Raw genomic sequence first — 23,469 nt, 5'->3', positions numbered from 1 at the left:
TCCAACCCCGGTCCTTAGGCTTCACAGGCAAGCCCTTAACCGCTAAGCCATCTCTCCAGTCCTGTTTTCTTCTGTGACTCCTTTAATTTCTTTGAACATATTTTAAAATTATTCTTTGGAAATCTTTGTCAGGGACTTCATCTAAATCAGTCTCATTGGAGGTCATTTCTGATGTTTTTATAATTTTGGCAGAATTATATTGTCTTGATTTTTCCATGTTTCTTGTATTATAATGTAGAGATTTTTGCATCTTGGGTTAATTTGATGCTTGGTTTTTATAATTATCTGAAGTATTCTTAGACATATAAATCTGACATTATATATCTTCAGTGTAGCATATTAAGGTGCCAGGTGTGGCTATTATATTATTTCCAGAGTTATAGAAGTGACCCTAGGTGTTGAATTTGCCTGCTATGCAAGCATTCTAGTAGGTTGGGTGGAGTATAATACAGGCAAATTCTAAATTTCGACTGAATAATATACACATTCAATCAAAACCGGCATGGAGTATTTATGTAACAGTGGGTATTGAAACAAAAACATAATCTAACAAAGTCCCTAAAGCTGTGTGTTGCCCCACACCATTAATCCTGTCAAATGAAAGGCTGAGATTTTTGCTCTGTAAATGGCTCCAGGTCAGCCTGGGGCTGAGTGAGAACCTGCCCCTATAATGACAGAAGAAGATGACAAAGGCATGAAGCAACAAGGACAGCCCAAAAATACAGCTTATTTCACAATGGCAAAGCTGACCATAAGCAGTTCTAACACATAACTTTCCCTGACATTGTAGGTGTGAATAGCACTTCCAAAGCAGGCCTACATACCAGGCTTCAGGGCAGGTACTGACTTGGTGTAAGTAGGCCCTGTTACCTTTAGGGATGGCTTGGGTCTCACCTATGCTGCTTGCTAACTTGGGTTCCTTGTTATTGGGTTGTGGGCTTGGATAGGCTGAGTTTGTTACTCTGATTGACTGTACTGGGTACTGCATAGCTGAGTTCCCTACCCCAGGCCTCCAGTCGTTGTCGGCGCTGGCAGTTGCAGGAGGGGAGGCTGTGGAGGGTACCTGAAGTTCTACTAGAGCTGTGTAGCTGGTCCCCGTGATCCTCTTCCTTAGAATCAGCTTAGTTGGGCCCTGCTTTCTTTTCCTTCAAGGTTCTTGACTTTGCAATGAGGCTGCTGTGTGTGGAAAACCCCTTCACCTGGCTACTCCTGCAGCTCAGGCAGAGCTGGGTGGCTATATGAACTGGTGCTGTCAGGAGCTGATTCTGGCTGCTTGCTGCTTTCTGGAAACTCTGAGTCTCTCTTGCTTCTTAGCTGAGGTTGATAATTCCTTTTACAACTTCATTTTTTGATAGAAAAGTGTATTTTGCTGTTTTACTGCTTATTTCCACTCCTTGACTGCTTTGCATAGCTACTACACTGCCATCTTACCCTCTAACTCTTAAAAATCTCTTTTAATTTTTTGAAAAATATTTAATTTATTTATTTAATTTTGGTTTTTCGAGGTAGGGTTTCACTCTAGCCCAGGCCTACCTGGAATTTGCTATGTAGTCTCAGGGTGGCCTTGAACTCATGGTGAGCCTCCTACATCTGCCTCCCAAATGCTGGTATTAAAGGCGTCCACCACCATGCCTGGCCTCTTCTCAGTTTTTTATTTATTTATTTTTTTTAATTTTTAATTTTATTTATTTGAGAGTGACAGACACAGAGAGAAAGACAGATAGAGAGAGAGAGAGAGAATGGCCGCGCCAGGGCTTCCAGCCTCTGCAAATGAACTCCAGACGCGTGCGCCTCCTTGTGCATCTGGCTAACGTGGGACCTGGGAAACTGAGCCTCAAACCGGGGTCCTTAGGCTTTACAAGCAAGCCCTTAACCACTAAGCCATCTCTCCAGCCCTCTTCTCAGGTTTTTTAAAGCCCTGGATAAATTTATGACACTACACACACACACAGACACACGCACACACACACACATGTATCACACACAATATATATGGGGTGTGTGTGCGTGTGTGTGTGTGTGTGTGTGTGTGTGTGTGTGTCTTCAGTGTAATTGGATATTCTTGCAAAAATCTTAGTTTTTTTTTTCTTTTTTAGTTTATTTTGAGAAAGAGAGGGAGAGAGAGAGAGAGAGAGAGAGAGAGAGAGAGGGCGAGCGAGCATCTTTGGCTACCGTGAATGAACGTCAGATGCATGTGCCCTCTTGTGTGTATGTGTGACACTGCACACTTACATCACTGTGTGTCTGGCTTACGTGGGACCTGGAGATTTGAACATGAGTTCTTAGGCTTCTCAGGCAAGTGTCTTAATTTCTAAGCCATTTCTTTAGACCCACTTTTATTGAGAAAAGGTACTAACAACTGCCATAGACCAACTGAATGAACTGTGTTTTTACAGTGTTGATTCATAAAATCTGAAATAACTAGATGTTTACCAAAATGTTTCTTTGCCTCAAGGGCCCTTACTCTGAATGTCACAGACTTTTACCACAATAACACTTTAGTTAATTCTTGTGTGTTATATTTTGATCTTTGACTCCAAGTAAACATTTTGTATGGATAACTTAACCTGCTGACTCCTACTTTAAGTGATTTCTCATTAATGCTCTTTGATGGCTGGTTGGGATGTTAGGTCAAGGTTTGGTGTAGAAATACTATTTATATTCTTTTCTTTATTAAAAATGATGTTAAACATTTGCTATCTCAGGGAATATGACTTGACAGAAGGCAATGTTATTTTGTGATTCCATATAGTAGTCTAAGGATAAAAATTAGAAGTGTTCAGTAATTTATCTTCCTACTTTTAGCATGTTAAAATCATTATTTCTCATATTTGCGCTGACAAGCCAACCAGTAGCATTAATCACCTTCAACGATTTCCCTTGTTCTTGACATCTGCTGGGGTAGTTCAGCACCATTTCACAGAAAATGTTATACAATAAATCTGTAAAGTCTGGAGGTGAGAGAGAGGAGGTAGAAGGAGAGGGAGAGAAAGAATTAGGACATGAGTGAGGATGAACTAGAGATGGGGTGTGTCAGGGAGTTGTCTTCATGGGCAAAGAAAGGTCAACTGAGACTCATGTGAAAACAAAAAGGGAAGTGTTACTTATATTTTGACATAGATGAAAGCTACAAAAAAGTGAGGACTCAAAGTACTGATTTAGGGAAGATAGAGGTGATGAGGTCAGGGGAAGGAAGAAAAGGCAGAAGAAAAAGAAAGCTGTAGATGAGTAAACCATTAGTCATTCTTCATATATACTATGAACTATAATCATTTTGTTTCTGTGTATTTCCATTTAGAATGCCAATCATTAAGAACTTGTAAAACCTATGCAAAATGCTTAAGTCTTTAATCAATTTTTTAAAAAAAATTTTATTTATTTATTTGAGAGCAACAGACACAGAGAGAAAGACAGATAGGGGGAGAGAGAGAATGGGCGCGCCAGGGCTTCCAGCCTCTGCAAACGAACTCCAGACGCGTGCGCCCCCTTGTGCATCTGGCTAACATGGGACCTGGGGAACCGAGCCTTGAACCGGGGTCCTTAGGCTTCACAGGCAAGCGCTTAACCGCTAAGCTATCTCTCCAGCCCAAGTCTTTAATCAATTTTTAAAGAGAATTTTAATTTACATTTACACCTCTATTTATTTATTTGAGAGAGACAAAGAGGCAAATATATATTGGGAAGGAGAGAGAGAGAGAGAGAGAGAGAGAGAGAGAGAATGGGTGCTCCAGGGCCTTCAGTCACTGAAAACAAATTCCAGATGCGTACACCACCTTGTGCATCTTGCTTACATGGGTACTGAAGAGTCCTTTGGCTTTCTAGGCAGGTGCCTTATACATTAAGCCATCTCTCCAGTCCTTGTTAATAAATTTGATAGCCATTATAATGCCTATGAATGGGCAGGATGGCTTCTATGAAACCAGTCTTCTTAGCGAGAAGTATTTGAGAGCTGGAAAGAGGTTCAGTGGTTAGGGTGCTTGCCTGTAAAGCCTAAAGACTCAGGTTCGATTCCCCAGTACCCACAGAAAACCAGATGCACTAGATGGTGCATGTGTCTGGGGTTCCTTTGCAGTGGCTAGATGGCCTGGCACCTCCATTCTCTTTATATACCTCACTCTGTATCTCTCTACTTGCAAAGAACACATAAAATATTTGTTACAAAAGAAGTATTTGGAACTACTCAGACATATATATAATCTTTAAAATGCCACTGAAGAGAATATGAGCAAAATGACCATAAGATTCAATGTAGGAATTCAAAAATTTGAAAACTTGCCAGAGATCACTTTACTTAGACAGTGCTTATTTTGGTCATTTAATTGACAAACCCATCACAAAAGGCTAGTTGTCACAATCATCTAACCCCAAACAAATATTTAACTTGGTGATGTTCAGCTTTCTAGATATTTCCTATTATTATGTGCTGACCAGGGTATGTATTGAAAGGAGATCTTATTATTCTTTATTGCTTATAGGTACTCATTCTAACTCTGGCTGACCTGGAATTCACAGAGATCCTCTTAGCTCTGCCTTCTGAATGTTGGGATTAAAGGCGTGCACCTAGAGATCTTTTATTGTTTTCTTTTTATATGTAAATTTCCCTTTTCTAATAATGGTATGCTCTGTTTTTTTTTCTTCGAAGTATGGTCTCTCTCTCTAGCTAGGCTGACGTGGAATTCACTGTGTAGTTTCAGGCTGGCCTAAAGATCATAGTGATCCTCGTACCTCTGTCTCCCCCCGGGATTAAAGGTGTGCTTCACCATGCCTGGCTTGTATGCCCATTTTGACAGGATGTATATAGCCATGTGTAAAGGATTAAGCAATAGAATATTGTTTTTTTTAATATTTTTAAAATTTATTTGCAGGCAGAGAGAGATTGAGAGAGAGAGAGAGAGAGAGCGAGCAAGAGAGAGCGAGAGCAAGAACGCATGCCAGGGCCTCCAGCTGCTGCAAACTCCAGATGCATGCACCATTTTGTGCATCTGGTTTTACGTGGATATTGAGGAACTGAACCCATGTTGGTAGGCTTTGCAAGAAAGTGCCTTAACCCCTGAGAAATCTCTCCATCCTGAATAGAATATTTTTAAGAGAAACTCCTTTTGCACATCTCAGCTCTATTTCATGAAGAAAACATGTGACTATTTGTGGACCCACTCAACCTTCTCTCCTCGAATCTGTAGGCTCCTTTGCATGCCTGTCTATCATTTTATCCTTTCCTTCTCTCATAATCCTGCCTCATAAGTAAGTTAGTGAATCTTTCAGTATAGATCCTATCTCTCGCTCTGTCTTCTCAGAGACTATTTATTAGTGTTTCTCTTCCATATTTTCAACCTGTTCCTTCCCAATAGATCCTTTCTATTGGTTTGGAAGCACAGATATTTCAGATTCTGAGCAACAGAACTAACAAACATGTATGAAATCCACCCCTCAGACCACTCCCTTAACTCTACCTCTACTTTTGTCCTATCTTTGCATTCTTTATTTCCTAGACAAACTTCACTTCTCAACTGCATTGTCCAGATCTGTTGTCTATACTTCATGAACTTCTCATTCCACTGTGGTCTGACTTCTGTCACCAGCCTCCTTTCTTTTCCAACATTCCTGTCTTAGAGAATGACAGCCACTGAGTTGCTCATGCCTATAGACTAGGAATTAATGACTCCTCAAATTTCTAAATTCTCTGTCAGCAGTATGGGGGCAGAAGCACAACTTCCCACTTTCACCCTCATCAGTCTGTGGAATTTCCTTAATCTTAGGGACCTTGATTTAGGCAAACCTAGAATCTCTCAACTGTAGGCAAACCCAGGATCTGTGGCTTCAGTATGGAAAGGATTTGCAGGACTAGCTAGTATGAAGCACAGTTGAGGTTTTATTAAAATACTTTATTATAATGGCACGCTCTTGTGCATGGGTGTGGGCTTCTCTGAGAGCATCACACACCATTGTCTTAATAGTCATGTATAGGGTGTTGGTATTTTTTAAATTTTTATTACTGATAACTTCTATAATTATAGACAATAAACCATAATAATTCCCTCTCCCCTTTCCCCTTCACAACTTTACTCTCTATCATATCCCCTCCCCTTCTCAATCAGTTTCTCTTTTATTTTGATGTCATCATCTTTTCCTCCTATTATGATGGTCTTGTAAAGGTAGTACCAGGCACTGTGATGCCATGGATATCCAGGCCATTTTGTGTCTGGAAGAGTACATTGTAAGCATTCTTATCCTTCGTTTTGATCTTATATTCTTCCTGACACCTCTTCTGCAATGGACCCTGAGCCTTGGAAGGTGTAATAGAGATGTTTCAGTGCTGAACACTCCTCTGTCACTCCTTCTCAGCACTATGATTCCTTTTGAATCATCCCAGAGGTACTTCCATCTGAAAATAGAAGGGGCTCTAACCAAAGTGAGATTAGTATTGATATATGGGTATGAAAATTAAGAAAAGTGTTTACTGGGCAGTTTGGTGAGCATAGTAAATACATTTAGCCATTCACCAGCAGGCATTACACCCCTAGGGCTCATGACTTCCCCTGTCATAGGTTTTCACTATCATGCATCTATCCTTCCCATGGAGTGGGCCTCCTGTCCAAGTGGTTGGTTTCCCCCATTACAGACATGCCACTATCGTACCCATTGGCTCATTTGGCCTGGCTGGCCCAACTTAAGGCTTGTGTTGTCCACTGTCATTTATCTCCACTGATGACTTCTCTCTCTCTCCCATGGAGCTGTATACAGTGTAGCTTTTTCCAGCTTTCTGTCAGCTAGTCAATAGGGAGGAGGTTTTCAATTCAGCTCCAGCAGTATTTCTCAGTGGCCTTGCAGCCCAAGTATGTGGAGTCTTCAGCAATAGGATCTTACCATCTATTCCTGATGGGAAATCAAGAGCCTCATCAATGGCCTGTAATGTTTTGGGATCATCAGAGACATTTCTTGGCCAACAACTCACTGGAAAGTATCCCATCCCTGATACTGAAAATTTTCTAGCAACAATCCATGGCTTATAGATGCACTATTGTCTAAAAATGTAGGTTTTTGATGGGGTTTGAAGCTTAAATGAGATTACAGGATGGTTCCCAAGGGGTACCTGACAGGATTACAATTGCCATAATCATTAAGGTGCAGTAAGGTAGGATGTCTTCACTGCAAATGATGTTAATAGAGTTGCTTGAGATTCCTTGAAAATGTTGAGGAAAGGAAAGAACTTAAGCCTGGCTCATTTTTATTTTATTTATTTATTTAAAAAATTTTATTTATTTATGTGCAAGGAGAGACACAGAGAGAGAGAGGGAGAGAGAGAGAGGAGAGGAGAAGAGAAGAGAAGAGAGATAGACACAGAGAGAATGGGCACATAAGGGCCTCTAGCCACTGCAAATGAACTCCAGATGCATGTGCCCCTTGTGCATCTGGTTATGTGGGTCCTTGGGAATTTCTCTAGCCCCTTTTAAATTTTTATTTATTTATATTTTATTGTTATTAATTTATTTGACAGAGAGAAAGAGAGGGAGGAAGGAAGGAAGTAATAGGGTGTACTAGGAACTCCAGATGCTGCAGATGAACTCCAGACTCGCTTGCCACTTTGTCCGTCTGGCTTACATGTGTCCTAGGGAATCAAACCTGGGACCTTTGGCTTTGCAGGCATGCTCCTTAACTGCCAAGTCATCCAACCAGTCTTCTCATTTGTATTTTAATGGAACATATTTATATATGAAAGGAATGTTACTTTTAAGCCAGTAACCTTCATAAGAAATATTAGTTTGGCTGAAATTCTTGCATCTCCACCACTAAGAGAGGCTCATTCCCATCTCATTTCCCCATGATTTTCCTTGGCTTTCTATTGTGCCTCATTCCTACATGTAATTTATCACCTGGTTTCATTATCTCCATCTCCAGTGTCCCTCCCTAATTTGTGAAGATAAGCTTGTTTTTTCGACATGAGGTGAGGTGTTGCCTCCATTCAGATTGCCCATACGTGGTTAAGAACTGCTGACTTAATGATTTCAAAGGACTTTTGCTCTCACATCATATCATGTTTTTAATTACGCCCCAATTTCAAGTTGACGTTTCTCTTCTTTCAATGTTTTATACCAAGTTGGGCAGAAATAGCTGTGAAGCCCCCCCCCCTTCCATCTGCTGTTTGTTCTTATTTACATACGATGGAACCCAGCCCACTGATTTACAGTTCTGGTTCCCTTACAACTGTTATTGAACTGAAAACATAGCTGAACACTTATTAAACAGAAAGAAATGATTTTAAACTTCATGTTGACAATTCCTCATAGAACAAAGGGAACAGTTAGACTCTTTTCATTCTAGAAATAATATTAACCTCTGCCAGTAAATGGAATCTTGCAGAGTATGTCCTCACACAGCAAGGCCTCCTCACCTCATTGTGTGCCAATCCTTCCCTTTATTTGCCAGCAGAAGCTGGCATCAAAGAAGAGGTGAATGTGTCCTCAACATGGATGTGGTCTCACTCTTCAAAAACTTGGGAATAGGTCTTTGAAAAGACTGCTTTTCTGGAGTTGTTCTCTTTCTACCCACCATTATCTCTCTGAAATAACAAGAGTTTCCTGAGACATGAGGGAGGAGAGAGGCCAGTAAAAGCATGACAGAGAATGGCCAAGAATTTGGTTTAACAATTGGCACCAAACTTGTAAAGTTCTGAGATCTTGACACAAATCTGGTTCATGTTGGAATAGTGTCTTTTAGGATATTGGCTCTCCCTGCTTGTTTCTGTGTTAAATGTATCTCTTTTGAATGTTATTCACTTTCTTCTGCAATGCCTATCTGTGGTGTGTTGAATGTAAAATGTCCACTTCATTTGTTTAGAATACTGGGTTCCAACCTGGTGGAAATTTGAAAAAACTGTGGGAGGTAGTGCCTTGGAGGAAATATATCACTGGGGGCAAACCTTGACCTTTTTAAATCCAGACCTACTTGTCATTGCCAGTAAACTCACTCTCACTATTTGCTCCCTGCTTATATGTGATAATACGAGCCAGCTTCCTGTCCGTGCCATGGTGAAACTTTACTTTGAAACTGTAAGCTGGAAGTAAACCCTTCCCTTCCTTAAGCTGTTCTGGCCAGATGTTTTGTCTCAGCAATGAGAATGTAATTGATGCACCACCTAAATTGCACAGCCTATGCCTTTGCTTGGCACTCCTACTAAACTTTTATTTATGTGGTGATGGAGATAGGACCCAGGACCTTACATTTGTTACTCCTGAATTCTACCACTTTGCTCTTATTAAGCTATTGAACTTGGATAGAACGGTTTAGGAGTTACACACAGGTAAGTTATTTGCTAGTGATGACTGCTTGCCAATGCCTTTCCTCCATATAATCCTTTCATAGCTGGGCCATCAAGTTATTCTCATGGAAAGAAATGGCTAGTTATCTTCTAGTGGTAGGGGAAAAATGTTGACAGAGCAAAGAGTTGAGCTGAAAGTACCTCTCTTTTGCCTATACTCAGCTTTGAAGTAGTTTTCATGTAAGCTGATTATGGTCCAGAAAACTTTGCCTGATGGTTCCTGCTTTGATGTAACTTCTTTGGGTATTTTCTTGTAGATGGAGGAATTGATTGAGGGTGTTCGCTGGGCCTTTATTGACATGTTGGAGAAAGAAAATGAATGGATGGATGCAGGGACAAAGAGGAAAGCTAAGGAAAAGGTAAGGATTCTTTCCTTTTAAAATTATTTTTATTTATTTGCAAGTGGGGAGAGACAGAGGGAGAATGGGCATGCCAGGGTCTCAAGCCGCTGTAAACGAACTCCAGATGCATGTGCCATTTTATACATTTGACTTTACATGGGTGCTGGGGAATCAAACCTGGGTCATTAGACTTTGAAGGCAAGTGTTTTAACTGCTGAGCTATCTGTCCAGACCAAGATTCTGTCCTTTTAATGAAAAAAAAAATGTGGCTTTTGGTTTAATGAATTTTCATGCTTGACAATGACTGTGAAGTTGATTTTTAAATTGACCAAGCTGTTAGCTACAAATGACCCCAGAATTCAGTGTGTGCTTTTTGATGAACACATGGATTTCATCACCAGGAGGTAAGAGAAAATAGCATCTGACTTCTTCTTTTCTAACTACATTTTCCAACGCAGTGTAATTCAGCCCTTCCTTCTGTCTTAATTGCTCTCTGGAAGAGCCACATGGCTTACTGCCTAGTGAATTTTCCTATAAACCGTCATTGGATATGGCAGAATGTAGATCAGTGGGGATCCGTGAAAGCAGCTGGCAGAAGAGCCCTCAAGATGCAAAGAAGAAAACCCCACTTTGGTCATATGTCCTTCTGCTCTGTTGATGGTGTGTGCAATTGTCCTGAGGCAAGTCTTTTCTTGGAATGAAGCAGATTTACTTCCTAACACATTTTGCACAAATGGGCTAAAAAGCATGAGTGGTTTGCCACTATGTACTAATACAAAAATATTTCATGACACAAATGGATATTTGCTAGGCCTTATAAAAATTTCTTATATTATTCAACAATATAAAAGAATAAATGAGGAAAGTATGAACAGCTGTGCTGTTTAAAAATAAAGAAGGGGATTGGAGAGACAACAAGTCAGTAATGACAAGGTTCCTACGGAGCTGAGTTTGATTCCTAGAATGCATGTGAAAAAAAAAAAAGCTGGGCATGATGTAATCCCAGCTCTGGGAAGGAGGAGATAGGTGGATCCCTGGGTCTCACTGGCCAACTTTTTGGTGAGCTCCAGGCTAATGAGAGAACGTATCTCAAAAAAGGTGAGTGGTACCTAAGAATGATACCTGTGGTGCTATGCACCTTGTACAACACATGCACCTGCACACCTCTATGCACCTGAACACACAGTCATGCATATGCACATATGTACCCACACATGAAAAATAAAGGTGTCCATCACAAATTCTAGGTACTAATATGGAGCTGAACTTTAGATGGGTAGGGCACACCCTCATGGATGCCACCTTGTAGCTTGAAGACTCTGAAATTAAGAACAATTCTTCTTTGAGATGTGATTTTTGAAACCTTCCTTATGCAGTAAGCTGGGCTTCCTGGATGTGTAGTTTGTCTGTTTTTGTGGATCACGAATGAGGTCTTTATCAAGCCTTTCCTGGGGGCATTATAATTAGGTTGGCTGAAGAACCTTGTTTAAAGCAGCCCAAGACATACTGAGCACCAACATTTTTGCTTTATGGTCAATAAACAAAGAGGATATAGCCATGGGAATGCTCAGCCTTATTGAAATGGGAACATTGAGAAATTTAGCAAAGGTTCTTGTTAGAGCTTTAATGCTCCTGAAATGGATAAGCCTCATCATAGATATTTATGTCAGTAGCCATGAAAGGCATATCAGTGTTAATAATGAAGAAAGAACTTGGAACAGTGTGTGTGTGGGCAGGGGGTTGGAGAAGACAAAGGGAAATGGTGAGAATTTGTCCCCCTCTAAAATCTTTCAGAGCTGTTTTAGGTCCTGTAAGGCACAAGCTGATGGAGGCAGGAGCGTAACAGGAATTGTGTTGGGAAGCTCTCCAGAGGGTAGATGAAACTTTTGTCACCAATATATTGTTGTTTCTTGAAAGCTTGGTTTATTTCCAGTACTAGCTTATGATTTGTGGGACAGAATTATGTGTACTGCAGTGGGTAGTTAAGTCCTCATTGTTCTAAGTGGAGCCCTCATGGATCAAAGGATGCATTATGAAGGAGCACAGGATCAGTGGGAGAGGGGAAGGAGAAGAGGAGAGGAGAGGAGAGATGAGGAGAGAGATAGAGAGAGAGAGAGAGAGGAATTGAATGAATAGAATAAATATGAATGTTTTGGGGCCTGAAGTCTGTTGTTTGAGAAATATGGATTGAGATCACCTCAAGAGATCTTTTGATTTCTATAAGGGAAAGGGTGCCTTACAGCTTTGTGCTCTAAACAAGTGGCCCATGGGTCCTTCTTGAAGGAGAACTATTCTTAGCCCTTCTAATATTAAACATGTTCCTATTTGCCCTCTGAGTTTCTCTCCACTCTCCTTTTTGATTTCAATGAAAGCGGTCAGCTATTCTTCCGAAAGTATTCTTTGAACACTCTGCTTTCTTTGAGCTGAGTTCAATCTGCCAGGAACTCTGCTACTTCCTCAACAGGTTCAAATATCAAAGGCAATTGTCCTATTGGACCTCACTAGGTTACCCGAGTTTCTGTCGTCTTTCAAGGTTCAAAGAAATTACTTTAATGAAAAGTAAGAACTAGGGATGTTGTCCAAGAATTCCCTTTCAATTCTCCCGGGCAGGACTGGCCCTAAACCCCAGAAAATGTCGGTTTTCTTTTCTCACATGGAATGTACTTGAAGATCTATAAACAACCTGTAGGTGGCGCTCATAGTACTCACAAAGAAAACAGAAGCTGAAGTTTTTTATGCAGCTTTCTACCTTAGGGCTGTTTTTGAAAAATTATTATTTTTTCGTGCCTTTTTTTTTGCTGCTGTACTCAATTTGATTGCCTTTTAATAGTCAACAAGAAAGGAGACACACTGCCTAATACTTTCTTGAATTTTAGACGGAAATCTCTGACTATCTCTGGGCTGTGCCTTTCTGATATGGAGTAGCCCCTGCATTAAGAAAGGATTTGCCTGCAGTTGAAGCGGAGGTGAATAATTCGCCTTCTCTTCCGGGTATGAGTTGGCACTGTTCTTTGGGCATGTGTTGTATGCAGTATATCACCCAGGCGGAAGATTTCTCATCAATAATAGTGCCCACACCGGGCCAATGCTGAGTCACTTGACAATCCATGGGGAAAGCTGAAAAAAAAAATGTTCTGATTTGTGAGGGGCCTAAGCTTTTCTTTTCCTCCTCAAGAAGCTCAGACTGCAGCTAATTAAAACACCTCCTAGGAAGTGTTGACCTCAGCCTTTAGTCGTGACCAACTTTCCAAACTCAGTTTTTGGAAGACTCAGATACAGTGGTCTGAGGCCTAACCTCCTGACTTTTGTGGCAGGCGCCCTGTCTCAAGATGGAAGTGTGTGGATGTCACTTTGTTGTGCTCCTCGCTAGGGGTGAGCACTGTAAAAGATAAATGACCATGATGTCTATGCTTCCGTGAAGGATAAATTTGTTATCTGTCACCCTGCTTTGTTTCTGCTCATCTCTTAGGAGGTCACTGATGCTTTTGTGTTGTGAAACCCACTGTGTTGGATTCAAGTGGAAATTTAATATTGTGAAATAAGCACCAGTTTTTGTTTAGGATTCTGTGTTCCCTGCAAGTATGTGCTCTTTTTGTAAACAAGCAGCCACGGATAAGAGGCCTGGTATTTTTCTGGTTGCCATAGCCATTGTATGAGAGTAAGGTGGTCAGCAGATGACTGGGGGTGGGGGATCTTCTGGGGGATTCACCTTTTTCTGAGCAGAGGAGGTTGCCAAGGTCAGTAAATAATAATTTGGAGGCCAGGCTGGAGAGGGATTCAGAGCACTTTTGGCCACCCTGGCCAGCTCTGAGTCAGATCAGGGTGAACAGCTTTCTGGGAGAGTCTCAAGCTTGTCTCTAGCTTAATTCAATCATGTAGCTCAAAAGTTCGATCCCTCCTGAACTGTTCCCTTGTGCTCTTTGTACCTGGGACCTAAGCTTGTCAAACCATACCCAGAGCAAAAGCATCAGGACGGAGCTCATGGGGAGGCAGCACCCTGAGGGTGATGTGAAAAAGTGTCCTTGGCCACAGAAGGTACTGAGAAGTGCCCTTCATGTTCCCAGCTCCACAGGCAGGTGACAGCCACACGTGGGCTTTGACTGAGGTAGGAAGAATTCTCTTACAGAGAGCAAAGCACAGGGTGACTCACCTATTTGCTTTTGCCTCCTAAATTTTGCCAATCGCAGGCATAGCATTACCCACAAGCATGCAGTCTGTAAGGGACTAGTCCAGGCCACCTACTACCAGCTGAGCCAGTGGTTTCCAAGGTGTGGTTCTAGACTTTTCACAGCTGGCAGCTTTAGTCGTGCAAATTTTTACCACTGGCCTTAAGATATAGGGGTTAGGGGAAACTCTAGGTGATTCTAATGCATGGTAACATTTGGAAACCATTGCTTTTGTCCTTACTACTTAAGTGCACAACTATCTGACTTCTAACTGCAATCTGCCCTAGAGCTTTCTCGGCCTCCTGGAGTCTGCTGTGAGTGACAGCCTACAGGATCACCACACCTTCTCCAGCAACTCCCAGCCAACTAGGAGCAACTCCTAGCCAACCATGCTTCCTCCTGTCTCTTGTGTTTTCCATGCCTGCTTCTTGGGCTTCTCCAGTGGGCTTGAGACACAGGAGTGCAATGGATGCAGGGCAGATCAGGGCAGGGGGAGATATTAATATCCCAGTGATGTAAAGTGGTCCTTGCATCCTAGAGGAGGAGGATTTTTAGGAACCTGGACATGCTGTGCTCAGGGCATCTTATTCCAGTAGTGCCCACCCTACCTTCCTTTCTTCCTCTATCATAGCCTCAGACCCTATTACTGCCCATGTCCTCATAGCCCATGGGCAAGGATTCTTCTGGGATCTTCTGCACTTGCTAATGGGAACAACTCTGCATTCAATAATTGCTTTATTTTGGTACCTTTGCTCCTGTGATAAGGTATGTATTTACTTGGAGTTGGTTTGGAGAAGAGAGGAAAGAGTTTGATCAGAGTCTCTCCTGCTCAATCCTATGACAGATTCCATGCAATTTTATTTTTATTTATTTATTTTTTTATTTATTTGAGAGCGACAGAGAGAGCGACAGAGAGAGAGAGAGAGAGAGAGAGAGAGAGAGAGAGGGAGAGAGGCACATAGAGAGAGAGAGAATGGGCGCGCCAGGGCCTCCAGCCACTGCAAACGAACTCCAGACATGTGCACCCCCTTGTGCATCTGGCTAACGTGGGACCTGGGGAACTGAGCCTTGAACCGGGGTCTTTAGGCTTCACAGGCAAGCACTTAACCGCTAAGCCGTCTCTCCAGCCCGCAATTTTATTTTTGAGGTAGGGTTTCATTCTAGTCCAGGCTGACCTGGAATTCACTATGTAGTCTCAGGATGGCCTTGAAGTCTTGGCAATCCCCCTACCTCTGCCTCCTGAGTGCTGGGATTAAAGGCATGTACCACCACTTCCAGGTTGCATGCAATTTTTAAAATTGCTAAAGAATGTTGCCACCCTACCTCCTACATCCACTTCAGTGCTCTCCAGGGACACCACGGGACAAAGGATATGAAAATTGCTTCCTTGCTGTGGATCCCTGCTCTTCTCTGGCTTCTAGTGCCTATGGATGCTGAGTTTGGACCCACCCTCTCTCTGTCTATCAGTCTCTCTCTCTCTCTTTTATTTATTTATTTTTTTTTGGTTTTTCGAGGTAGGGTCTCACTCTGGTCCAGGCTGACCTGGAATTAACTCTGTCATCTCAGGGTGGCCTTGAACTCATGGCAGTCCTCCTACCTCTGCCTCTCGAGTGCTGGGATTAAAGGCGTGGGCCACCACACCCGGCTTTCAGTCTCTTTTATAAACAAACATACAGAACAAGACAGCGCCTATCACACTTGTATCTCCTTTTTCTCACTGCTGCAATACAAAGATGGTATAAACATTAGGAATATGAATTATGCAAAGACTGCCTAAATTTTAAGCCAACTTCTTATCCCTTAGCATGTAACTTCTTGGAGATTACTTACCCTCTCTCCCCCTCCCACCCCAGTTTTCACATCTATAAGGTGGTGAGGCCAGTATCCAGCTGTCTCAGAGCTCACAGACTAGCTATGAGGATTGAAGGAGTCCATATTCTAAAGTACTCAGGAGCATACCTGAAGTGAAGGGATACTTGTGTGTTGGTGGCAAGGGTGGCTTCTACCAAACTGTAATCCCTCCAGAAACAGGGATGTTTTGGCTGGAGTGGCTGAAGGGAAGTGAGGCTTAGTTTGTGCCTGTGGGTCGTTTGGCTTTCCTGTGGGTTAAGAAAGGTGGGTAACCTGAGTCCATTGTTCTCTGTGATGCTCCTTTGCCATGTGCACTCTGCAGGAGTATAATAGCAGCCACTACTGAGAGGGTCATGGGAAAGTGGTTGATTTGCTCTGGAGTTTAGATTTTCTGGTTTGAACAAACTCACTATTTGTAAACTAAAGTTTCCAAAAAGCACTGCTTCTACTTCGAGCAAGGCTGAATGGACTGATAGAACTCCTGTGATCCCAGAGAGATGGAATGTTGCAGGATCAGAGCCGTGTTATCTTGGGCTGCCTTTAGTCCCCAAATAACCATTTATTGGCCACCCCTGTGTCTGGCCTGACATCCTGGTGACTATCAGTTGATTAGGTAAAATATTTTTGTAGTGTACTAACAGACTATCAGCTTCTACCAATCCAAATGCTACCATGTAAGGCTATAGCTGAGATTTCCCTGCTTTGCTGGATCCTGCTTACCTGATCTTTCCATTAACACACTTTCAAAGGACCTTGGTTTACGACTTTCTTTTGTTCTATAACTATAAAGCCTTCATGCAATTATTAACAGGTCAGAACATGGAATTTGTTGTAACTTAAATTTGTTCCCAGGCCATGGTAACTCTTATTTGGCTCCATAATCAACTTTTCTTATTATCTTTGGTGTGAAAGCTGTATTTTCCATTGACATATCATTGTGAGATATATATGGAGTATATATCTCGCAAAGCAATATCTGGTGTTAGTAGGATTTTGTTTATTTTACCAAAGGCATACTCCAGTCTCATGCAAATTCTGTTAGGAGTTACCTTAGGTCAATCATCCTCTCATACTTGAGTGTGGGTCAGCACCCTCAGGAGAGCTCATGGAAACACAAATTTCCAACAACAAATACTCCTAGAGTTTGTGTTAGTGGGCCTGAGGTGGTGAGCCCTCAGATGATAGTGATGCTGATAGTACTCTGGGTGATTACACTGGATGATTTCCTCCTACCCAGGCTATGTTAATAGAACTGGCTGGCATTTATGAAGAGAGTTCTTTATCTGACTCCTTACATGGGTCCTCTTTTCACCACAGGCAAGTTACTCACAGGTGAGTAACTGAGGTAGTTGGAACACTCAAAAGTTACCTAGAGCAACTACTCCATGCTGTTTCATTTGCCAAAAAATTCCTTTTAGAGACCTAAAGTTTTCTTCTAGGTCCATACTTGAGTTCCTTGCCTCGACACTTGTTTTTAGAAATATGTAGATCAAATTTTTCACATAGAAGTCTTACTAATTATTAAAGATCCCAAAACATTTTTTTTCTATTTCAGATGAAGCATCTCTACTATTCCTCATATAAATTTGACTAATATTTTTATATGTCAGGTTAGATGTTCTAACTGCTTGATAAACACTATGTCAGTGCCACAATACCACTGTGAGGAAGATGCAATTATCTCTTCATATAGATGAAGAGACTGAAGCAAAATTAGCAGCTTGCTAGAAGTCACTCATCCAGTCAAGTATCAGAACTTCATCCCTGGTCATCTGGGTTTACAATCTGTTTTTATCGCAATAGCAGTGCAGCTTCAAGTGTGGTCCTTCAGGCTAGCAACATTGGTATCACCTAGAAGCTAGCCAGAAATACAGATCTGTGGCCACATCCAGGGTCTATAGGATCAAACTCCAGGGAAGGATGCAGGAACTACATTGTAGTCAACCCTGCAGGAGATTCTAATACAGCCAGAGTGTGAAAATCTGTGTTCTGTTCTGGGCTTCTGATGCCGCACACTGTTGGCTGCTCTCCAATTTTCAACACTGTTTTGGAGCTCAAGTTCAAGGCTGAACATAATAATCCTAGATATAGTCCAGCGCATCCAACACAATGGGAATATTATTGCTGTCTTTGTTTTGCATGCAGATTATATTAAGGAAGCTGAAGTTGATAATATGGCTATCTTTCCCTCTCAGCCATGCATGTTACTATTGACTCATAGCATATTTCTTGGCTTGTCCCCTCCCTTCCCTTCTCTTTCCTTTCTTTCTTTCTTGCTTGCCTCCCTGTCTGCCTGCCTTCCTTCCTTCTTGTTTTTTTTTTTTTTTTAATCATACAAAAACTATTGTTAAGTCCGGTTGCTCTAGTCCTTGATATTGTTTTAAACCTTTGTCTTAGAACTTAACATTTATTCTTTTTGTTTGTTTTCAAGGCAGGCCCTCATTCTAGCACAGGCTGATGTGGAAGCTCACAGGGATTTCTCTCTATATGTACTATTCAAAAGACATTCTTTTTTCTTTAAAAAAATAATGCTTTATTAAGCACTTACCCCTGACTATAAGTCTTTTTAGTATTCTTTTTTTTTTTTTTTTGAGGTAGGGTCTTGCTATTATAGCCCAGGCTGACCTGGAATTCACTACATAGTGTCAGGCTGGCCTTGAACTCACAGCTATTCTCCTGTCTTTGCCTCCTGAAGCTGGGATTAAAGGCAAGTGCCACCACACCTGCCTAGTATTTTTTTTTTAATATTTATTTGCAAGCAGAGAGAGTTTTAAAGAAGAGAGACAGAAAGAATGAGTGCTACAGGAACTTCAGCTACTGCAAACAAGCTCAGATACATGCACCTCTTTATGGATCTGGCTATTTATATGAGTACTGAGGAATTGAACCTTGGTCATTAGGCTTTGCAGGCAAATACCTTAATCACTGAGCCATCTCTCTAGTCCCTAAAAAATTCTTGAGCAATATTTTACATATAAGTCTGATTCCCTTTCTGTAACATGTATATGTATTTCTCCTGTTAGTCCATAGTATTTATTGACAAATATTCACAATTTTTACATATTTTGGTAGCTGCATAAATCACTTAAATATGTCTTCATAGTGGGCTATAACTGAGTATCTGTTCTAGATACTGATATTTCAAACATGTTTTCACAGCATTAGAATTAATTTAACAGCTTTTTTGGTGAACTGGTGAATTTACAGAACATAGTGAGGAGATACTTATAGGAGTGTGGATGACTTAAAGGTAGCTGCATCACCCCAAAGTCCCATCCTATCCTGGATGTTGACCTCATGGCAGCCATATCATGGGGCTCATTGTACAATCAGCAGCTGCTGTGTAACTGCTTCTATAACCTGGCCTTGGGGAGTGGAAAAGGGGGGTCTTGGGATTCTTGGAAGTTTCAGCTTTATCTCCTAAGTCTCATGAACCTCCAGGCTCTCTCCAGGAGGGAATGATTCCATTTGGAGGACATTGCTATGCAACCAGTGTATATTTTCAGATTGGACTTCATTCTGATTGGTCCTGGTGCCATTTGTTTACATTGATGTGATCAATAACTGAGACAAACACTTTAAAGAAGGGAAGATTATTTTGACTCATTATTTCAAAATGTTTCAGTCCATGGTGTGCTGTAAGCCTAGGGCCAGATTGAACATCAGAGCAGGAAGCCTGAGGTGGACCAGGTAGCTCACCTCATAGCAGGCAGGAAGCAGAGATGGGAAATAGAGGGGCCCAGGAGAAGATAAAGCCTCCAAGGACATGTCCCTATAATCTACTTTCTCCAGATGTGCCCACCTCAAGTTTCTAGAACCTCCCCCAAATGGTACCACCAGCTGGGAGCCAAGCCTTCACAGCAGAGCCCGTGGAAAATATTTCATATTCAGTATTATAGTTCTCCCTATTATGTAATGTCCCCTGAGGATTTAAGCATATGACCCCCTCATGCTCATTTCTGATTAAGTAGTTAAGAAAACCATTGTCAGCTAAGAATACCTCAGACCTAGACAGGTTATTGCTGAGCAACCTGTAATTAGTAAGGGACAGATATATTCTACACTTGAAGTCCCTTGATGATGCACTTGATTTCCTACTAAAACTCCAGTGATTGCATTGTTGGGACAAACACAAAATGTTTACTGTTAGCCACTGGTGGTGGTGGTTTTGTTCTTTCCAAGGCCTAAGTGCAAGTTACCTCATTCCGTGGGGTATAGCCAGCCATTCAGACAACTTTATTTAATATCTTTTAACATTGAACTATACATAAATGTGTTCACAACAAACCCATATGTCCTTATCACTCAGACATAACAGATCATGATATTTTGCCACTCTAATTTTATCTTTTCCCTACCTCATCTGTTTTTTTTTTTCTTTCTGTTTTTGGTTTTTCAAAGTAGGGTCTCACTCTAGCTCAGGCTGACCTGGAATTCACTATGTAGTCTCAGGGTGGCCTCGAACTCATGGTGATCCTCCTACCTCTGCCTCCCAAGTGCTGGGATTAAAGGCATGCACCACCATGCCCGGTGTCATCTGTTTTTATGCTTGAGAATTTTAAAGTTAATTCCATCCATGGTGATATAGGTAAAGTTTTTAGCATAAACACCTCATATCACCAATGGATAAAGAACTTAAACAAAACTAACCACAATTCATTAATATATCCAGGAATAGTGACAATAATTTCTCATTTATTAGCATCTAGTCTGTGTACAATTTTCTGCAATCATGTCAATAATATTTCTACAAGAATACATATTGTAGTTTTTAAAGATGAAGTTGGAAACTTTGTGTTGTTCCAAGTATGTTTTTTAAAATTTTACTTATTTATTTTAATTTTTTTTTAAATTTGAGAGACAGAGAAAGGTAGGAAGGGAGGGAGGGAGAGAGGAAGGGAGGATGCACACCACTGCAACCAAACTCTAGATGCATGTGCCACCTTGTGCATCTGGCTTACATGGGTCCTGGGCAATTGAACCTAGGTCTTTTGGTTTTGCAGGTCTTAATTGTATAGTAGAATTACCTGGGGTGGTGTTTTTTTTTTTTTTTTTTTTTTTTTTTAAATCCACATCCCAGCCCAACTACAGTAGGCTCTCTGGGAGTGGGACATAGTCACTTTCATTTTCTAAGGTTACCTGGAGAAAATGGACAGCTGACATTGAAATTGCTGACATTTTAGTGATGATTTGTAGCATTGCTAGATACATGATTCTGTTAGGATTTTCAAGTTCTTTCTGCATTTATTAGCTAGAATTTTTTCTATAGAAAGGATTTCCCCCTTTATTAACCACTTGATTACCCCAACATACAGTTTATACAAAAAAGTATAAATGTATATGTTTTTATTAATTTTTATGAGTTAGTACCTTAGACTCTTTAGAAGTATCAAAGCAGTTTTTTTCCAGTGTCATTATAAACTCAGGAACTGAAAAATGTATTTGATATGTTTAAATTAAGTACAATTCTTTTTGAAGCTAAAGTTGTTTCATCTGGGCCAACTTGCAGTATCTTCCTTTAGGGAATTTTGACATGATTCTAGTGATTTTGACACTGTCTTTGCTTTCTGGCATGACAAGATTTCCTCTTTAATGTTTGACTTCTATTTAATACAAAGTTGTTTTGAGCAATTTATAAGTCAGTGTCCTAATCAATTCTTCCACTAATGAGCTATATGTTCATTTTTTTCCATTGGAGAATGGAAGCTGTTTTCTAAATGGAAATACAGAGTTTCAGTAATAAGGAAGTTTGAAAGTATTTGTTAAAAGTTGGTGTTGCCAGGTGTGGTGGCACATGCACATACCTTTAATCTCAGCACTCAGGAGGTTGAGGTAGGAGGAACTCTGTCAGTTTGAAGCCAGCCTGAGACTAATTCCAGGTCATCCTGGGCTAAAGCAAGACCCTACCTCAAAAACAACAAAAAAAGGTTGGTGTGAATTATATTTTATAAAAATCATTATCATGTAAATGGACATTCATTCATGTAATATATACTCAATGTTTTTTGTTGTTGTTTTGGTTTGGTTTCGGCTTAGTTTGGTTGGAGGTAGGGCTTTACTCTAGCCAAGGTTGACCTGGAATTCTCTATGTAGTCTCAGGGTGGCCTCAAACTCATGGCGATACTCCTATCTCTGACTCCCAAGTGTTGGGATTGAAGGTGTGTGCCGCCATGACCAGCCTACTCAATGGTTTATTTTTAATTAATTAATTTATTTATTAAGAGAGAGAAGAGGCAGATAGAATGAGAGAGTGGGCACACCAGGGCCTCTAGCCACTGCAGACAAATTCCAGACACATGCATTACCTTGTGTCTCTGGCTTTATGTGGGTACTAGGGAATCAAACTCAGGTACTTAGGCTTTGCAGGCAAGCACCTTAAGTGATGAGTCATTTCTCCAGCCCCTCAATGGATTTTGAAGGCTTATATATTTATCATATTATATTTCTTTTTGCAGTGTTTCATTCTGAATGTTGACATAAATAAGTATATATCTAGTGTATGCCTGTGTTACATATTTTTAAAAACAGAATTTCAGTGTCAGGCTGGATGTGTAACTCCATAGGAGTGTGCTTGACCAGCATGTACAATACTCTGGGTTCCATCCACAGCACCAAAAAAAGCACAAAAATTTCTAGAATTTAGGAATAGGACTAGTTTGAAATATTGAGCTATATTATGGAGAGCAATGAGACTATTAAGTAAGGAAATTTAGAAGAGTAAATAGTAAAATAAATTGACATAAGACACAAGCACCAATAGATCAATCATATACTAAGAAAGTGTTTAGTTTTTCAAGGTATGTTTAGGATTATTTTGGATAAAGAACTAATTGGTTGTAGGACCTCAGAAAATTCCTCAGAATAGAATTTCAGAGGTTTAAAGGAAAGAGCTGTTTTTGAAGAATTATACAGAATTGTGTGACTTTTCTTAGTGTACTTTTTAACATTTATTTTTATTTGAGACAAAGATAGAGGGAGAGAAAGAGAGATAGAAAGAATAGGCATGCCAGGGCCTCTAGCCACTGCAAACAAACTCCAGACACATGTGCCACCTTGTGCATCCGGCTTACGTGGGACCTGGAGAATGCATCTCTCCAGCCCTATTAGTGTACTTTTATTAGTGGGCAGGTGAGGTTTGATGTCTTAAAACTCTTTTGGGGGGATCCAAATTCAACTTGAGTATATTATGATTTTATATAAAAATAGATGGTAAGTTTGGGTTGCTTACCAAAAAATCAGTTAATTTCATGAGAAAGTAATCATTTGAGTTCTCTATGTAGATTTTGTGGTGTTCCTTCCCTTCAGTCCAAGATGAAACTAATAGCCACAATGCATCTGCTTATCTGCTATCTCTGGAGCTGAGTCTGCTGCTGTCAGCTGCTCCCTTGTTATCTGGCTGCTGGTCCTGCTCAGTCAGTTGTACAGGAATGTCAGTTCCATTAATAACCTGAGGGCCGGACAGGCAGATAGTGGAAAATGGGTGAAGAGAGAGAAATTGTATTTAACCTGTCTTCTGAGTTGTCATTTTCTAGACTCTAGCATAGCTGGGTAAAGGCAGGCTGAGGGTGTGACAGCAAATCTATTTATGATAGAAACTCACATAGAAACTAGAGAAACAGCCTGATGCCAAGAGAAGAAATAGTAAAAGGACCTTGTCAAAAGGTCAAGATTTGGAGTTGGAAAGCCAGAGAAAGCAGTACTAGGAAAAAATGGCATGACCAAAATATTCGGACAGGGGCACTGACAATTTTGTAAAATCCATTTCACTTTGACTTTATGTACTATCACTGCTAGT

At 40.8% G+C, this 23,469-nt stretch overlaps 1 protein-coding gene across 2 annotated transcripts in view; it reads left to right on the top strand.

The window, feature by feature from the left end:
• The window catches only part of Phex (phosphate regulating endopeptidase homolog X-linked), a 313,402-nt gene that overhangs the window by 174,658 nt on the left and 115,275 nt on the right, over positions 1-23,469 (top strand). For both annotated transcript variants that reach the window (XM_045140796.1, XM_004670003.3), the window contains one exon: positions 9,574-9,675. In XM_045140796.1, coding sequence (XP_044996731.1) covers positions 9,574-9,675 — 102 coding nt within the window. The remainder of the gene's footprint in view (positions 1-9,573; positions 9,676-23,469) is intronic.

Source organism: Jaculus jaculus, chromosome X (assembly GCF_020740685.1).
Source record: "Jaculus jaculus isolate mJacJac1 chromosome X, mJacJac1.mat.Y.cur, whole genome shotgun sequence".
In the NCBI taxonomy this organism is placed as follows: domain Eukaryota; kingdom Metazoa; phylum Chordata; class Mammalia; order Rodentia; family Dipodidae; genus Jaculus; species Jaculus jaculus.
The sequence above is the reverse complement of the archived record's forward strand: the minus strand, read 5'-3'. Positions and strand labels throughout refer to the sequence as shown.